The sequence below is a fragment of the Sciurus vulgaris genome (genome assembly GCF_902686455.1).
Source record: "Sciurus vulgaris genome assembly, chromosome: 7".
Lineage (NCBI taxonomy): Eukaryota > Metazoa > Chordata > Mammalia > Rodentia > Sciuridae > Sciurus > Sciurus vulgaris.
In genome coordinates this window covers 124,938,281-124,957,234 of record NC_136467.1, presented here as the reverse complement: position 1 = coordinate 124,957,234, position 18,954 = coordinate 124,938,281, and the positions used below count along the sequence as shown (strand labels likewise).

Sequence of the window (18,954 nt, the reverse complement as noted above, 5' to 3'; positions counted from 1 at the left end):
TGAGACAAAAAGGAGGTAAGGGTTTGAGAGGCAAGGAAGGAAGGAGGGCTCTGGAGAATGAGCAAGTACAGAGGGGTGGGTCAGGCTTCAGTTCAGGTGAAAGTTGAGGAGTAATGTTGGTAGGTGCCAGCTCTTCTAGCCTAGAGAGGCTGGAGAGAGCAGGAGGGCAGAGTAGGCAGTGGACATACTAACTGGTGAGCGAAGGTGTCACTGCTGAAGAGGGAAGGGACTGACCCTCCTCCCTCAGTTCACATATTTCCTGCCTTCCTTTGGGTCAAAGAAAATTGAGTTTTCAGGGCTACCAGCCATCACGGTGCCCCAACAGCCAACAAGACGCAGAGGGGAACTGGACAACAGAGACAGTGTTTCCACAAGGAAACTCATCTCAGAAAACCCAGGCAGACAGACCTAAATGTAGAGAGCTGCTCTTTCCTGTGCCCCAGCCCTTCTCAGGTAGAGGGGTAGCCTTGGGTATCAGGTGAGTTCTGGCTTAAGCTACCTGTCTAAGGCTGTGCAAAGCATCCACACACCAGCTCTGATGGTGCATGTACAAATACGTGACACAAATAAAGATATTCACACATGTTCATCCACAAATACAAATATGAATGTATCTATGCGTGAATACTCACATCCACCCATAAAGCCTGCATCTGTGCAGGCACATGTACACAAGTACACACCACTCTCTCTCACACACACAGACACACACACACACAGACACACACACACACAACCTTTCCTCTACCTAGCCATTGGTTGATGTCTGGGAAAGCTGATTTCTTGCTGGCTCAGAGGACAGCTGTGTACATGAGCTGGAGAGAAGGGAACGGAACTCCTAGGAGGTCCTTCCAAAGTGGGAAGCCGAGAAGATGTGGTCCCTCCTGTATTCTCCCACACTGCTGGAGGCCTCTGGGAATTCTCCAGTCCCTTGCCCACCTCCAACCCCCACTGATTCAGCCTCTTTCCTCAAGTTCTAGGGGCTTGGAAAGGGAGTCTCTGTAGCAGGAAACCGGTTGACTTCTCTGGAAAGCTGGTCTAGAAGAGAGGTGCAACCCCCACAGACCATCCCCAGAGCCCCCTTCCCAGTTCCCTCCCCTCCCCTGCCATCACCACCCCTCTAGCTCCTCACTCCTAATACTTGAAAAATTTTGACCATTCTCTCAGCATTGGGCAAGCAAAGAATTTGGGTCTCTCTTGTGTCTCCCCTCTGCCTCTCTCAAGTGTGGCTGGTGGGGGAAAGTGGCCTCACCCTCTTGGCATTCTCCCCACAATTGGAGGATTGGTGGGGTGGGGGCATCTTCCCAAACTGTGACTCAGTGTCCCAGGTATTCAGTTTTGTGGCCAACTTTGACGCTTTGCTCATCAGGGACGCTAGGATCCATGGGGTACAGAGGGGGTGGGCTCCTATGAGGGATGTGTAAGAGACTGGGGGTTTCCGATCCCACTCTAATGCCTCCCTCTGCTCCTCCTGCCACACCCCCAGCTGAATCTGGCAATGAGGGGTACAGGTGGAAGGAGTTCAAGAGTGAAAAAAGAGGAAAGGAGCATAGGCGCCTGAGATATTGGGTAAGAAACAGGTGGGAAGAGGGTACTGTAAGGGAGAGTTAGGGGATCTAGCTGCTCCTTATTCTATGGAGTCAGCTGAAGGGCTGGCCTTGAGAATGGAAAAACTACGACAAAAGGATTTCCGGACCCCTAGTGAGAAAGGTCAGGAGAACAGTGACAGACAGGAAGGCAGTTCTGGTTCTGCATGAGTGGCCAGGATTTAAACGGAAGGAAGTTTGAGGAATTGAGGTGCTGGATCCCCAAAGACTGGAGACAGAGCCAGGGCAAAAGGGGAGGGGGCTGGAGGTCCGGGAAGTGAAGCAGAGGCGGGGCAGACGACAGCTGCAGTGTTTCCTAGTTGCTTCCCAGTAGTTCCCCTCAGTTCCGCTTCCAGTTGTTTCTAAGCCATTAAATTCTTTCCAGGCGAGATAAGAGGCCCGCCCGCCCCACCCAGGGTGTGTCACGTGTATTAGGGGGTGAGTGGGAAGGTTCAGATGGACTGAGCAAAGGGAGACTAGAAGGGACGAACGGAGTGAAGACAGAGTCCCGTGCCCCTCTGGGGACATCACTCAGCCATTGCAGCCCCGCTGAACTGTGAGTCATGGGTGCAGCGCTCCTGGCCAAGAACAAGCTTCAGGATCGTCTCTGCAGGCTTTGTGCCCTTCCCAGATCTGAGGGTCCTCACTCTGCCCCATTTTAGCATTTCTTAAAGGCTTAAGAATCCCCAGGGCTCCCTTCCAGGTTGTGTAACTTCTGTGCTGTCACCTGGGGAGTCCCCATCGGGATGCTCAAAGAAGCTCCCTCTGGGCACCTCCGGGTCTGGCTCAGCCACTCCAGTCCCAGCAGTTGAGATTTCACCCGCACTTTCCTCCCGAGGTTCAGCTGGCCACCACCTCAGCCTAGTCTTGTCTTCCCATAGCCTCAGCACCTTGCTGATACTCACCTTCATTGTGGGTGCTACTCCCTGAGTCCCTTGGTTTGTTCCCAACCCCCTTCAAGTGCCTGTATGAGAACCATCCAAACTCTGGCACCCCCCCATCTCCCCACACTCACACTGTCCCACCCTCTAGACATACCCTCCATGAGCAGTCCGATTCCAGTGGATGCTCATATTCCTTCTGTGCTGTACAAAAGTCCCTGCCCTAGGAGGCACTCCTGAGAGTTCTCCTGCCACACCTTTGCTGGGGTGTGTGAGGTAGGTAGGAGAGAAATCCCTATCTATACTCCTCATCGGTGTCTCCCTAGAGCTCTTTTCCTTACCTGGGCGGCTGCTCTGCCTCTGCACCTGCTCTGTCTCCAATCCTCGGGAGGAGGTGTCTCAGAGCAGGGCAGTGTGGGCTCCCTTTGGCAGCCCTGGACTCCCTGGAAGTCCCCCTCACTTGTCCCCTGCAGCAGAGGCTCACGGAGCCAGGACCAGGACTGACTGTCGATCTGGGCAGCGACAGAGAGAAGGAGGGAGCCTGCAGTGAGCAGGGGGAGGAGAAGGGGAGGACCAGCATGAGGTCAGGGAGGGGAGCGGAGATAGGGCAGGTCTTCCCACCCCTCCCAGACGCCACCCCTCCTGTCCTCCTGCCATCATCCTGGCCCCCTCCCTATCCAGGACCATAGAGTCCCACCATACCCTTGTCTCAACTACCCACGTCTTTTCCCCATCCCATTTTAAACTCCTCCCCACCCTAAGTTTTGCCCAACCTGACATTCCCTGTTCCTCCTGCTAGATCTTTATTCCCCACCATTTCCCCACCTGTGGCCCCTTTTCTCGGACCCATTTTCTTCTCACTGCCAACACTGTTCCTCATGGCCAGCCCCTCTCCCGCTCCTTCCCCAAGTTCCTTTTCCATCTCTTCCCAGATGCTGCTCCAATTTGGATCTCACCCCATCTGTTGCTAGCACAGGCTCCTTCATCCCAACTACTCTCCGCTGGCCATGCAGGGTAGGGAGCAGATGTAGGAACAGGAGACAGGAGGCAACCTCCCCTTCAACTCTAAAACCTCTGCAATGTGAGACCATGCCTGGGGTTCCACATCCACCCCACCCACCACCACTGCTACTACCTGTTCCCTCTTCCCCTCCTATTTTCTGTACTTCCACTATCACTGAGCTGCCTTTCTGTCTGCTCTGCCCAGTCCCTCTCCTGTTCTCAACTTGGGATCACTACCTTTTTCATTTTCCTACCTCAGCAATTCCTAGAGAAACGGTGGGTGAGATGGGCACTGACCAGGCGTGGGAAGAAGCAGGGGTGGAGGGAAGGAAAACCTGAAGTTTAGGAGGAAGTTAAAGGGATGAAGAAAAGAGCTAGAGGCATGAGGCACGTATGGGTAATATTGTGGAAGTGGAGAGGTGACGTTGTGGAAAGCAGAAGGGAAGGGGACTAATGCCTGGGGAGCAAGGTAGGGAGAGAACTAGGGGCTGGAGGAAAAGGGCATGTTGGTCTCAGGCAGAGACAGAAAGACTAACAGCCAGAGGATCAAGCAGACACACCCCACATTTAAGTCTGTAGGGTGTTTCTCTGGCCTCATTTTTCCAAGTGCTGCCCTGACAAGGGGCTAAAAATGGGGCTTCTGTCACAGATGAGAACTATCCAAGTTGAGGAACAACTCAACCCACGCCCCACTGAGGATAGACTCCTCTCTACCCGACTGCAAACCTCACCATCAACATGTATCTTGGCCAAGTAATGGGTGATAATGACTTAGTGTCAGCATGTGTTCAGTGTCACATGTGAATTGTGGCACAGGTGTCTGCACCTCAGGTCAGAGCTTCAGCCACAGATGTGCTGGGTGCCTGGGTCTGTGTATGCTGGCACAGCATGTGGCTGTGGCCACTGCCCACTCAGCTTCGTGTGGCTGAGAGCAGAAGCACACATGAGCTCTCGCATGCATGTCCCCGTGTATGTCCTTGTGCCTGGGTGTGTGTGGCTGTTTTTTTCCTGGCTTTAATGGGAAGGATGAAGTCAGCATCTTGGATAGAGCTGGACTAAGCTTCCTTCCTCTGTCTTGGCCTGAACCCCCAGAGCCATGAGTAGGTACCAGCTTCTCCCAGATCACTCAGCAGTGAGAACGACAGATCAAAGGCAAGGGTCTTGAAATAGCACCACATGGAGAAAGCAGATTGTAGAGTATGGATTTTCTCTTGACACTCTCCGATTTCAGATATGTTCTATGGTTATAGCCATTCCCCCAACCCCTAAGCCCTGTCTTTAGCATTTAGGAAGTATGGTTATTTAGTCCAGAGAGTGGTCAGGAGACTCTGGAGAGAAGCAAAAGCCATGTCCCTAGGGTGTTTTGGAAGCCCATCTCTGGGGACCAGACACGGGGGTCTCAGACAGGAACCTGGGTTTCCAGATGTTGACAAGCTTTTGAGGCATTTGGGAAAGCCACTGGAAGCTTGATATAGTTCCAGGTTCTAAAATAATTACTAAATTCTTGACTCACCTCCTGCATTTCAGGCTCTGAGGAACCCAGGCCTAATAAACGTTTTGCTTCTTATCAGAAAAGCACTGAGTTTTGCATAGCACAGATACCCAATAAATGCTTGTGAATATTGAATGGTGAAAGGACTATGGGGAACAAGTGTTTGGTAGGGAACCATAGGTGTGAGTAAGGGAAGTCCTTGAGTCCGGTCTTGGGTTGGCTTCATTGAGGTGTCCTGGGTGACAGGTAGAGAGGTCACGGTGTTTTCCAAAATTGTCCATGTGCACTGACTGTTCTCAAGGTCTTCAGTCCTTGTATCTTCAGCTCTGAGCCTCCATCCTTGAATGATCCTTCAAGTTTCTGTCCTGACCTCAGGAGGTTATAGGATAAAATATATGTAAAGAAGGAAAGGGAAGAGGGAGACGAAAGAAAGAAAAGGGAGGGCAATTGAGGGCAAGGGCCTGAAGGATAGAGAGGGAAATGCAGAAGAGAGGCCAAGGAGGCTGTGAGCCAAGGAAGCAGTCCCAGAGAGGGAAAGATAGGAAACATTTGTACTGGGCTTCCGTTTACAAAGCAGTTTCCTACACAGGCATTTTATGAATCTCACTTTGTGGCTGAGGAAATGGAGGCTCATAGACATTATGTGGCTTGTCCAGGGGAATTTGCTAGTAGTGGTGAAAGTGGACCCCACTCAGGTTTACTGATTCCAAAACCTGCATATTCTCTCCTTCCCCAACAATTCCAGAAAATGAAGGGGTTGAAGACAGGGCAGAAACAAGTGAAGCTTCTTGAAGAACTTGCCAAAGGGTGAAGAATCTGGATTTTTTAAACTTCTTTCTGCATCCATTTATTGTGTAGGTTCAGTGAGAAGAATCTGCCTAAGTTGCATGCAGGGGTGGGGGTGTTCAACATCTATTACAGGGAACTGAGGGCTGGGAGATGAGGATGGGAACACAGAAAGCCTGAAAATGAAGACAGGAGAGAATTAAGAGGCCAGGGATGAACAGAGGGCAAGAGAGTCATGGAAAGAAGGGTCTGGACCCTTAAAACTTCCTTTACCCAGAGACATGGGTGTGGGGAGAAGGGAGGAGGGAAGACATTTCTATCTCGTGACAAAAGAAAGTCACACAATTGTTTTGTTCTTTGCTCTGGAGTGGGTGGGCGCCTGTATTTACCAGAGGGACTGAGGTCGCTGTGGTAACCACACATCTGGGCCCCGGGAATCCAGATGTGCTGTATCGAGAAGCCATAGCAGAACGATGAGGCAAACATTAGGCTCCCCCAGTCCTGGCCCCCACAGCTGGGAAGAGGACAGAGGATTGGAGCGGGAAAGTGAAGGCAGAAGGGGTGGGGAGGAGAAGACTGCAGCGGGGGAGAAGAGAGGAAGTAATGGAAAGGGGAATGTGGACAAAGGAGTGGAAAGGGAAATTGGGAGGGGGTGGCATGAAAAAGGGAAGAGGCACGCACAGGGCAAGCGGCAGGAGATGAGAAGACCAAGGGAGGAAAAAAGAAAAAAAAAACAAGGAATAAAGGGTCAGAAGATAGTGATCACTTGTGCTGGGGTAGAGGGCCAAAAGGAAAAAAAAAAAAAAAAAAAAAAGGCAAAAAGTATAGAGAAAAGAGGAGGGAGGGAGGAACAACGGTGTCAGGGAGTCAGGGATGACAGATAACAAAAGGTGGGGATCCAGAGGAAGGAACAGACCAAAAAAGCAGAACAGACCAAGAGGGCCTAGGACAGGAAGGGAGCAACGAAGTGCAGGACTGACAGTGGCCTGGCAGGCTGAGGTGGCCTTGGAAGCGGGTGTGGACAGAGGAAACAGAAACCCACATAGGCCTGGAGGGCAGCAGCCAAGAGCCTGCCTTCGCCCCCACCCCCTGCACACCCAGCCTCCATGGCTCTCCATCCTTCCTGCTCCTCCACTCCCTCAGCCAAGAGGTATAAGGTCTGGTTCACACCAGAGTGCCAACTGTCCTTGGCCACTTAGTGGAGGGGCAGCATGCCCCATCCGATAGCCTCCAGTGTGAGATGCCAGCACTTGAAGTACTCTCCTAAACTGGAGTCAGAAAGAAGAGCTATAGGACAATGAAACAGTGATGGACCCAAATGGGATAAAAGGAGAATAGAGGGGAAAGGGCAATATAAATGGAGGGAGAAAGGAGCAAGGCCTGAGGGAACGGTGTGTCTATTCCGGGGTGGGCACTGCAAATATCATCTTTCATCCTCATACCACCAGGAGAGGTATGAGGTAGGTAGGAGTATCACATCTCACAGATGAGGACCTCAAGGCCCAGTGTTTCAGGACATGAACTAATAAAAGGCAAGGCAGGGAGCCCAGCTTAGATGATCTACTTCCAAAATCCTGGTTCTCATGGCACTTATTGCCTGGACAGGGCTGGATAAGGCTCTAGGGACCCTGGTACAGAAAGCACGGCTGAGGACCAGGGCTGCCCTCTGGAGGGAGGAGAGGTCTAGTTCCTGGGAGCCCCAGTTCCAGGTTTCCATAGTTACTCAGTCTGTTTTCACCCCAAACACAGTATGGGCGGGTGGTAGGGAGGAGGGAGAGCCTGGCTGGACACGTGAGGTTCTTCCTCCCTCCTTCGGGCCTGGGCTTATGGCCCAGGCAGCCCCTGTCCAGTCATCTGGGCATGGAGCCCAAGCCCGGCTCACACCCTCCAGCTGACCCAGGACAATCCTGCAGGGTCAGGCCTGAGGCATTGCTGGACAGGGGCAGCTGGAGGGGGACCTCTCCAGGTTGGGCTCAGACTGAATCCCTCACTTTGTCCTGTTCCCCTTTCTCCTAATTAGAATACACAGTCTTTTCTGCCTGACCTGTCTTTTTTTTTTCATCTGGACCCTCGGATCCCAGTCTCCTCTGGTTTAGGGCTATAAGGATTCCAGAAACATGCCCCTTCCCTCCCAAATAGCACCCCCTTCTCTACCATGGCCCCTCCTTCCTGGGCTCAGAGCCCTCTGGCCCCAGATCCTGTTGTTTGTGTGAGCTGCTCATCCTGGAAAGCAAGGGAAGGGAGGGAGAACCTGCTGGAGAGCAGGGGACCCAAGAGGCTGTGTACCCTGAAGGGCGTGGGGCCCCCTGTCCTTCCTGTTTACTCAGACACATTCCTGCATCCTCTGGTCTGTCACGCCATAGACATCCCTGCTAGACACAGACATACCCCAGAGTTACAGGGGTGGGGCAAGGGGATGACATGAGGTCTGTGATCCCACACCCACTCTACCACCAGCAATGTCTTCAGTGCTTGATTTTTTGATGCTGGCTCTGTAGAAGCCACTTTCCCCAAAACTCCCCATCACGAGCCAGGAAGGCAGCCATCATTCCTTCAACTCCCTCCAAGTTGTTTATTTAATAATAAAAAAAGAAGATATGCACACACACAAACCTGATCTCCCTCTACCAACTTTCTTTTACTCCCAGTAACTAACTCCAAAACGTAAAAACGTCCCTTGTCCCACCTGGGGACTAAATTCCCACCTGTACCCTCAAACAGAGAAACAAAATAGAATATGCAGGAGCCCACCCACCCCAAAATTGAACATCACTCAATACCCTCAGAGAAAGCAGCAGGCACTAGGGGTTCATGGGAATGAGAGGAGCCCTATATTCTGAAATAGGGTGAGAAGAGAGACTAACCACCCCACCCCAAGTAAGCACTTAACCCCCATACCCTGTCTTTCATTTACCTACTGCCCCAAACCCAGGGATCAGGGGAATTTGAAACAGTCACGCTGTACCCCCCACCCCCCCAATTCTTAGTGTGAGTTGCAGAGGTCAGGGATGATTGAGGTAGAGGGGCTGGTGGGAGGCCTGGTGGGCCTGGCTGGCTGTAGAAGCTGGCAAGGGGCCACCTGTGGCATTGCCCGAGGTTGGGGACGGCTGTTTTCGGAGCGAGGGGGGCACCGTGGAGGTCTTGATGTGAATCACCCTGGTGTCCATGACCTCACACTCGATCTGCATCATTTCCTCATAGTCCCCTGGGGCCCCCCGGCCTGACAGGGTCTCTGCGAGAAGGGGAGAGTCAGGGAAGAGGAGAAAAGGGAGGCAAATGGGGGGCAGAGGTGTGGTCAGAAAAGTCGTGGTGAGTAGGGAGGACAGGAAAAGGAAATGGTGAGGAGGCAGACCCACAGTAGGGGTGAAACAGGATGGCAGGGATGGAGTTTGGTGCAGGAAGGAGGAAACAGGTAGGAAAAGAAAATGATATTGATGAAGGAGAGGGTCATATAAGAGAAGATGTCAAGAGAAAAAAGGACGTGAGTCTAGCAGGTTCCCAGCTCATGTCCCTCTACCCAGCCACCTACCCAAGCACCTTCACCAGGGAAGACCCACACCCTCAGCTTCCTCCCATTATAATCTCCTGAATTTTGTTTTTCTCTCCACTTACTTCCTGTTTCTTCTCACCAATGAGCTGAGCATCTCTCTCAGCTTCCCTGCTGGATCTCCCTACCAGAACTTCCTCCTTCCTCAATTTCAGGACCCCTCCCCACACCCCAGAGGGATAGAATTACCATTGGGGGCCATGGCAGGCATCACCAGGGACATCTTGGGCCGTGAGGTCTTATTGTGGCTGATGGCTGGTAGCAGCAAGTGGTCCTAGGGAACAGAGGGGACAGGCTGGGTGGTGAAAGAAAAGATGCTAGAAAAGAGGTTCTCCAGTTCTACTCTTTATCTTCTCACTGAAGAGAGGCTGCTAGAGTCTGGGATGACAGACAGGGGTAGGAGTACTTACCCTTCGGAAGGAGACAACATAAAATGTGTCTTCCCGGCGGTCAATTGCATCCAGGAACTCTGGCTGTGAACGGTCTGGGTGGCGATAAAGCTGCAGCTGGCCCACAGAATCCCTAGGAAGGTGGGAAAATAGGATTTGGGAGGAGCTAAACCCAATGCCCAGTTCCCACTGGGTCAAGGTGAAAGAGTATGAGAAAGAGACAGACCTCAGAGGGTAAGTGGGGCATAATCTCATTGGTGACAATGATGACAAGCACAGTGTGGCTCTTTAGAGTGGAACCTCACTTGATAAATAAGCACTTCAATACTCACCTTTCTGGGGGGTCAGGGGGTTGGGTGGGGACTGCCTTAACTGGAGGTGACTTCTTCCATAGCTGAGACTTCTGGAAGAAGAAGGATCTAAGAATTTGGAGGATGAAGGGAAAAGGAAAAGAGACAGGTGGCCCCTGTCTCACACTCATTCCTCCACTTCCCCCAAACAATCCCTAAAACCTCCACAGTGAGATGCCTCCCCAGAACATTTAGCCCTTTTCTTCAAGTAGCCTTCCTTGAACCATCTTACCCATCCTACCTGTCTCTCCTGGGTCCTTTGAGGGACCTTCCGCCGGCCCCTCTCATGGCGCTGGACCCAGCCACTCAGCTCATCAGCAAGCCTAAAGAAGCATAGCAGGGTAAACATATCTGGGCCAGGCCTAGATGCCCTAGATGCTTTCCTGTCCTCCACACAGGAGTGAAAAGATAAGGCAGGGGGAGCTGGTGCTTCAGTACATGCGGAGAGCCAGGCTGTGGAGAGCCTCTGAGGTTAACATCTGTCTGGAGTCAGAGCCCAGCCTTGACTCCCCCATACCTCAGGGATTCGGTTCGGTTGAAGTGCCGGCAGTCAGAGGAGAGGAACAGTTGATCTAGGTCACTCAGTAGTAGCTCCTTGGCACCCCCAGGGAAGGCTGTCAGGTTCCTGGATTGAGGTATGGAGGAGGCACCCATCAGAGGCTTTCCAGCACGCCCACATCAATGAGGAAGGTGCCAATGGCAGGAAAACAGCTTTGGCTCCCTCTCCATGCAAAAGTACTTGTAGGGAGAATACTTGGTTATATTCACGAAGGAGAAGCAGCCTTCTTTCTCCTCACCTGAAACTGGGCAAGCCTTTGGAGCTGGGCTGTGGCTCCTCAGGAGCCTGGGAGGATCCCTGGAGGGGTTCAATTCCATGAACTGGCTCATGCTCTGAGAACTCCAGCAAGTGTCTCTGGGGTCGAGGTTCCTCCCCACTCATTCGAGGAGAGACAGGAGCTGGAGGAGGTTCACTGATGCTATGGACAAAAGAGGACAGAGCAGGATGAAGAAGTCCAGCTTTATCAAGTGTCTACTGAAGAGTAAGAGCTTGTGGCTGGGATTGTAGCTTAGTGGTAGAATGCTTGGCTAGCAGGTGAGGCACTGGGTTCAATCCTCAGCACCACATAAAAATAAATAAACAAGATAAAGGTATTGTGTAAATCTATAACTAAAAATTAAAAAAAAAATCAAAAGAGCAAAAGCTTGCCAGCTGCGGTGGCACATGCCTGTAATTCCAGTGGCTCAAGAGGCTGAGGCAGGAGGATCGCAAGTTTGAGGACAGCCTCAGCAACTTAGCAAAACTATGTCTCAAAATAAAAAATAAGAAAAGGGGCTGGGGATGTGGTTCAGTGGTTAAGCCCCTGGGTTCAAAATCCCTAATACCAAAAATAAAGAGTAAGGGCTCTGCAGTAAAATGGCCTGGATTCTAAAAAGACTGAGTCATTGCATCTGTAAGATGTGAATATCTTTACCTCACAGGTCCAAGAAACAAGAAGAGTGCTTAGCCTTGAGCCAAGAACTCAGTAAGCCCTTAACAGTCACTGTTTTTGAACTTGAACAGGCCATGCAAGTACTCTACCCACTGAATGACATCCTCAGTTCAATAGTGATTATTTTTATCACTATTATCACCAACATCTATCTACACTACCATGTGCCATACATGGGAGAAATGGAGCAAAAAAAAAGACTGCTGGATACACCACCATTACTAAGGACATCAGAACTGTTTGTGTATCAGTGGAAGGAAAAAATCTGGGCGAAAGCAGGTAATTGGGCAGCTGTGAGGGTCAGTTCCACCCAGAGGGTTCTAGGAAAGTAAGGAGGGTCTCACCTGACAGGCCCAAAGTTGAAGGCAATAAAGAGAAGGAAGACCATGATGCAGACCACCTTCCTGTTTCCAGATCCTAACTTGAGCTCGCTGTTCTAAAGTTCAGAAGATGCAAAAGAGACGGAGTCAACCCACACAGCCTGTATTCCAACCATCTCCCAAGGACAGTCCAGTCTAACCTCAGCCAGCAGGACCTCCAGTCGCCGCCGGAGGGCAGCATTCTCTCTACGCAGTTGCTGGTTGTCTGCCAGCACCGCCTGCAGCCGAGCCTCCAGCCCCTGCAGATACTCTTTCTTCTTCCTACGGGACTGGCAGGCAGACTCCCTGTTCTTGATCATTCGCTGCTGTCGCTTCAGTAACTTTGCCTAGGCACCCAGAGGGAGGAGGCAATAAAGAAAAAAAAAAGAAAAAAAAAAAAAAAAAAAAAGAAAAGAAAGATCAATTGGGGGGCGGGGGTGTCACTGCCCCCAGGTCCCAGGGATTAGTTTATCAATTCTCCCAAGAGCCATTCTCCTACCTTCCCGATTTCCACCTCCACAGCCAGAGGGGCTGCCTCCTTTACTAAAATATTCCAGGGACGGAGCCCCTCATTCAACCATTCCCTTGCTCCCTCTGTTGCTCAGAGTTGGGAGAAATGAGACTGCAGGAGGAACTTCCTCCATCCTGAGAAACCTCTTTCCTTGGTGGGTCTTCCTTCTTCCCAACACTTCTTTACAGAGCCCAAAGTTTAGCCTTGCTAACCTAAGTACCCGAAAACCACATGGAGTTAATACTCATATAGAAGCAAGGGTGCACTTTGACCTCCAAGATCATCTACAGGTCTGCATCTTCACTTTCTACTCCTGGAGCTCAACTCCCTCCTCATCCTACCATTCTCTCCAAGACAGACTTCCCTCTTCCCTTTCTATTACTAACTACTCCCCTTCTCCCCAATACTTACATCCACTTCAGGCGGGCAGGAGTTCCCAGGCATAGGAGCTGGAACAATGCTTTTCCTCTCAGGCCGTGAAACAGTGGGGGCTGGCCCTTCAGGCTGAACTCGAATAGCACCTTGGATGAGGACAACTGGGGACACTGGGGCAAGTGAGCAGGAGGTCAGACAGCTGTGAGTTAGATGGGGTCCTGTGTCCATCCCTGCACTCAAGGATTGGGGGCCCCCATGACTGTGAGCTCCCTGACCAGGTCAATCCAGTCTGCCTCCTTTTCTCCCACTTTAGTACCTGTGGGTGGCTGCACAAGAGGCTGCAGAAGGACAGTGGTGCTGGGAGGCATGGCTCTGGGCGGCATCTGGACGGTGGTTAGCACCACAGGTTTGGGCTGCAGTGGTGGCTTCCTTGTGGGTGGGGTTTTGCCTAAAGGAAAGTGAGAAGGAGGAAGAAGGAATTTCAGGACTATAGGCCTCTCACCAGGGACCCCAAGGTCAAGATGCCCCATTACCTGAGGAACTATCATGGGATGGACCCATGCTGATCTGGACAGCTCCAAGTGCGGGGGCTGGAACATCCCACAGGAGGCACCCTGGAGGGGATGGGGACTCTGTCTTTACTTCCAGCACCTCCTCTCCTATAAAAGCCTATGTGGGGCAATCCAGAGACATGTTAGTCAGGATGAGTGTCAGGTGTGTCAAGGAGGAGGAGCTAGAGAGAAAGCTCTCATAGCTTAGAGGAGCTCCAGGAGGAAGGGAAGTTATGCTCACCTGGCTGGGGGAGTCTGCCGACAGCAGGGAAGCCTCAGAGTTAACAGAGGAAGTTGGAGAGACTGGTTCTACCTTGGTTTGGATATCTGTGGGGTGGCAGGAAGAAATAAAAGTTGGATATCAGGTAAATATTGAAGAGGAAGTGTAAGAGGGTTCAGATAGGGAAATTAGTTATTTGTCATTTGACCTAAACATGATACTACTTTGGCCCTAAGCAGGCAATTCAGAAGGAGCCAGAAGATGCTAACCTGCTGGTTCTTCTACCTTTCCCCAGTACTCTTTTTCTTTCAGTGGTACCTCTAATTTTTCTCACCACTGACAGTTTTCCTCAAGGCTATCCTTGCCCTTCTGCTATTCCTTTTCTTCTTCACGAATCTTGTTCATTCACATAGAAGAGACCCAGAGTCTCCAGCATTCACATGGCCCATGTTCCTATCTTGCTGTATTTCCATCCAACCCAGCTGAATGTACCTCCTGTCCTAAGAACTACCCAGCTTGCAAGTAATCTATCACTTGCCCCCAGTCCCGACTTGCAAGCTGCCTGCTAGTCACTTTCATCTTCGTGCCCCCGTGTACCCAAATTTGACTGGTTTTAAATGAGGTTCACTTTTTTTCCCTTCTCACATTGTTAGATTCCCAGTCACTAAATTACAAAGCCTCAGACACTTTTGACCCTTCACAGTTTCTGTTAAATCTCTTTACATCTTGTTGATCACTCCATGAAAACAAATGTTAGGACCCATGTGGCTGAAATAAAACCCAGAATCAGGTCAAAGGGCAACAGTTCACCACTATCTGTGGTCCATACCACTCATTTGGTGCTTTTATATGATTGCTAATACTGCTATTTAAAGTTTTCAATTTGTATTTTGAATAGTTAATAGTCATATGATACACATTCCAAGAGGGAAACACAATGAAAATTAAATTTCCTTCCCTTCTCTGTCCCCCAGCCACCCATAGCCCCCCTTCTCAATGAAGACTGTTATCATTATTATTGCTGCTGCTGTTATTTTTAGTAGTGAGAATTAAACCCAGAGGTGCTTTACCCCTAAGCTACTTCCCCGTCCTTTTTAAATTTTTTTTTTTACTTTAATATAGGATTTTGCTAAGCTGCCCAGGTTGGCCTAGAACTTGTGATCCTCCTCCCTGAGTATCTGGGATTACAGGCATGTGCCACCTGAATCCGTGAGGTGATCACTATTATCATTTGCATGCTATAGTTCTCACAAAGCTCTCCAAATGCTGGGACTATGCTTCCTGTCTATCAGAGTAATGGACAAAGTATAGGACCTTGAAAAATACCTAAAACATAGGGGAGAACTTGACTTTAATAACAATGTACTTTGCCAAGTCACAATCTTTGCTACTAAAAGTCTTTCAATTCTTATTGTATGTGTCCTATTTGTAACATTTATTAACCTGCTGGATGTGATCAGTTTGTCCCTCCAAATCACTCTCTACCCTCCCCTGCTCTGCTGAGGTCCAAGAAGAAAACCTAAATGGATTGCAACAGTGGACTCCCTTACCCTCCAGTTTCTTGTTGGAGTTCAACCAGTGCAAAAGGCACTTTGAAATTAAAAAAAAAAAAAAAAAAAAAAAATCATGTCCAACACTGAATTCATCATCTCACTTGATTGCTCGGCCTTTTGGCTAAGATCAAGTGTAGTATCATCTTCCTTGAAAATTCCTGCTTTTAAAGTCTCCATCCTGTGAACAGTACCCACAACCACTGGCATCTGCCCCAGTCAGAAACTAAGGCACTCTCTTTATGCCTTTTCCCTCACTTAGTTGTTCAAAGGCTCCCAACTGCCCATAGGATGAAAGTTAAGAGACCCCTTGCCCCTGGCCCTCTAGCCTCTTCAGGTCCTTGCTGTTTCCCACCTTCCTTACATCCACTCTGAAGAGCTGCAGGGCCCTCACATACTCACAAGTCAACCCTCACATTCATCTGGCCAATTTCTATCTGTCCTTCAAAATTCTGTTCAGTTCCCAAACATGGAAATGATAATATTTGAGGAGATGGAAATACTAACTACTTTGATGTGATCATTAAACATTGTATATGTGTATCATACTGTACCCCATAAATAAATACTAATAGTTTATGTCTATTAAAAACCAAAACAACATAAAAGATAAAGTAAAACAAAACAATAAAATCTCAGCTTGGGAAACCATCTCTCTAGAAGCAAGTCCCACATCTAGCCCCATCTGGGTGAGAGCCCTCTCTCATGAGTTTTCCTTGGACCATCTAATTATCTGTATTCTAGAATGACCACAGCTGTACTGACTCAAATTTGTCTTTCTCCCTACTACCCCACAGGATTCTGAAGTCAATGTAGTGGTTACATCTTGTTCATCTTTGCATTCCCAACATGCGTCTAGTACCTAGCATGAATTAAGCACTCAATAAATATTTGCTGAATAAACTCATGAGTAATAAACTTAAAATTGGGCTGGGGATATAGCTCAGTTGGTAGAGTGCTTGCCTCACAAGCACAAGGCCCTGGGTTTAAGCCTCAGCACCGCAAAATAAATAAATAAATATAAACTTAAAATTTAAAAAAACAGCACAAACAAGATTAACTGTAGACTCTAGGGGTTAGATATATGGTATTCCAACCTTTCTGTATGTTTGAAAATTTTTATATTTAAATGTTAACAGAAGATGGGTAGAGTGGTGCTCTGGAGGCTGAGGCAGGAAGATTGCTTGGGGCCAGGAGTTCAAGGTTTGCTTGGGTAACACAGTGAGACTTCAGCTCAATTAAAAAAAAAAAAAAAAAAAAAAAAAAAAGTCTGGGGAGAAAAATAATACAAATAAATATGTCCTAAACTGTCCACATTTTTAAAAAATGCAAATTTTTGGTACGTTGTATGATTTAACAGTATACCAAGAACAAGAAAAAGAGAAATCATCACTATCTCAACACTTTGCTTCAGTATCTGAAAATTCTCCCTTTCATTCCTGGCTCTTCTCCTTGTTACCTGCTATTTTCCCACACCACCTTGTCCTTCCTGTTCTGTTGCCTATATCCCCTCTTCTATCTATACACATATACAAAAACAGACTACCTTGGTAAAGCCCCAAAACTATGGCAGCTGTTCTCCTTCCCCCATTTTGCTATGCTTGGGATGGAACCTAGGGCTTCACACACACTAGGTGAGTACTCTACCACTGAACTACATCCATAGCTCTTTTTATTTTGAGATAGTGTCTCCCTAAGTTGCTGAGTCTGGCCTCAAACTTGTGATCCTCCTGCCTTAGCCTCCCAAATAGCTGGGACTATAGGCATGGGCCACGGTGCCCCTCAGTGGTTGGTTATTATTACCTGAGGGATCATCAGAGGTGGAGCCCACGGTGATCTGGACGGTTTCAAATGGGGAAGTTGGATCATCTCCCAAGAGGCATAGTGGGGGTGCTAAGGACTCTGTCTTCACAGGCAGCACTTCCCCTACTCCAGGGACCTATATGAGAATCACAGTGGAGCAGGGAGGCAGATAAAAGAAAACAAGGGAGGTGTTGAGAGTAAGAGCAAAAACAAAAGTTTGAGAACTTATCAATTATTTGATAAGTTGATTGTTTGTGATCTGAAGGTACTGAGCAGCATCTCCCTAAGCTGTCTCTTGTCCTTTGCTTTTTCTTTCTATTTTATTCCTGAGAAGGCTGATGAAATTTCATGAATTTGAATATTGCTATAGAGTAGACAACTTGGACAAGAACAGTTTCAGAATTCTCAACACCTCTCTTCTTTCCAGCCCCATCACTGCTGCCACACATCATTATATTTAAAAAGACTTCATCTTCATTTCTAGACAACCAGAGAGAAGTATGGAAAATGAGGATATTAAGGAAATGGCAAAGGCAGAAGAAGACATTCCTACCCCCCACCTCATGACTCATAGACAACGAATCATTTCCTCAGCATCCATGGGTGAAGGGAATGGAGAAGAATTCCTGCTATAGAGAGCAGATGGAAGACTGTTCTCTCACCTGGCTGGGGGGCTCTGTGGAGAGATGTGATGATTCGGAGCTGAGGGAGGAGGAAGAGCAGGGGGAAGATGGCTCAGACTTCACCTGAAGATCTGGAGGAAAAAGAGTTAGATAATAACCAGGAAGCAAAGCCTGAGAAGAGTCTAAAAAGTGTTCAGGGACATAGCGGGTGGAGATCTCCCCACCAGAGCATGGGGGAAGGAACACACAGAAGAGATCAAAGGGGAGAGGAGTGCACAGGCACTTATGTAGAGGAGGTGTGAGGACTCAGGGAATAACATAGTTTCTAGAAAACAGTGGGATGATAAGATTTCTGGAAGGATGAGGTAACCACAAAAGGTGTCTTACCTGGGAAGATAGGCAGAGGGTCCCATGGGGGCTCGGGTGGGCTGACATCCATCCCCACATCCAGGGAACTGCTGTCAAACTGAATAAGGGGAATATCAGAGGAAAGGAATGTGAGAAGGTAGGGGTAACTTCATATGAACTCTGGCCTTGAAAAGAGTCCTGATTCTGGGTCCACTCCGACCCACTAGGGGTTAGAGAAAGGCTAAGGGAGCAATACCGGGACATCCTGCTCCACGCAACGGAAGAGCTGCGTCTGCTCCTCGGCCACTTCATCCAGGCCAGTATACAAGGGGCTGTCTGCAAGGAGTGTGGAGTGTCAGGAGGGTCGTCCAACCGCCCAGCCTACCGATCGCACACAAGCCCCCGCCCCATCCCTCATTGGCTCCGCTCGGCCAGACCCACCGCCCGCCCACTTGAAAAGTGATACAGCCAAAGAACTTCAGCCCCTCCTTCCCCGACCCCGGAACCACTCGACGTTCCCGTTGGGAGTGGAGGTCTTCCCCCAACTCCCGCATCTCCCGAAAGCACGAGCCCCCCTGCTCCGCCATCCTTCGGGTGGTGGATTCCGTATTCGCCCAGCCTTCCTCTTTGGCCCTGGCTTCCTTCCCGCGTGCCTCAGGGACACAGTTGGCCATAGCCGTCTCCCCTCCCCGACGCCTCACTCTGCCCACCCCAGTCCTCCGGGCTTAGCAGGTTGTCAGTGAAGAAACGCGTCGGGTCCGCAATCTCGCTGAGGAGCATCAGCTCCGCCATCTTACCCCCCCACCCCCCGACCATGAGACGGTTCCCAAGGCCCGCCCCTCCCCGTCACCAACTAATCAGTTGCCTTTTTTAAAAAGGGGGGGGCGTCCCGGAAGTCCTACCGACCAGTAAGAGACCTGGATGCTGAGTACATGAATCGAGAAAAGAAATGGCTGTACAGGCAGGGCCAATGGGAGCACAGCGGTGGAAGTAGTAGTTCCACAGTAGCTGGCTGGAAAACTGACGCACGCGCCAAACAGGCCCCAGCGACAAGGAGCCTGGGAGATGTAGTTCCCAGGATTTAAAGGTCT

The 18,954-nt window shown here is 49.7% G+C and overlaps 2 protein-coding genes across 4 annotated transcripts in view; both read right to left on the bottom strand.

The window, feature by feature from the left end:
* TNXB (tenascin XB) overlaps positions 1 to 3,011 on the bottom strand; it is a 58,063-nt gene extending 55,052 nt beyond the window's left edge. For both annotated transcript variants that reach the window (XM_079148535.1, XM_079148536.1), the window contains exon 1: positions 2,809 to 3,011. The gene's annotated coding sequence lies outside the window, so the exon portion shown is untranslated. The remainder of the gene's footprint in view (positions 1 to 2,808) is intronic.
* Positions 3,012 to 8,299: 5,288 nt separating this feature from the next.
* ATF6B (activating transcription factor 6 beta) lies at positions 8,300 to 18,679 on the bottom strand (the record flags this gene model as incomplete). Of its 2 annotated transcripts, none has more annotated exons than XM_079148545.1 (18): positions 8,300 to 8,979; positions 9,484 to 9,568; positions 9,705 to 9,816; positions 10,016 to 10,086; positions 10,275 to 10,356; positions 10,551 to 10,658; positions 10,831 to 11,010; positions 11,868 to 11,959; positions 12,044 to 12,229; positions 12,805 to 12,938; positions 13,085 to 13,216; positions 13,302 to 13,437; positions 13,561 to 13,646; positions 16,893 to 17,028; positions 17,555 to 17,646; positions 17,903 to 17,981; positions 18,120 to 18,199; positions 18,574 to 18,679. In XM_079148545.1, the coding sequence occupies 18 exons, from the start codon at positions 18,677 to 18,679 to the stop codon at positions 8,750 to 8,752; spliced, it is 2,127 nt and encodes a 708-aa protein (XP_079004671.1). In that variant the 3' UTR covers positions 8,300 to 8,749. The 2 variants fall into 2 exon arrangements, with proteins under 2 accessions (XP_079004671.1, XP_079004672.1); XM_079148546.1 differs by having other exon boundaries at positions 10,016 to 10,083.
* Positions 18,680 to 18,954: the final 275 nt, after the last annotated feature.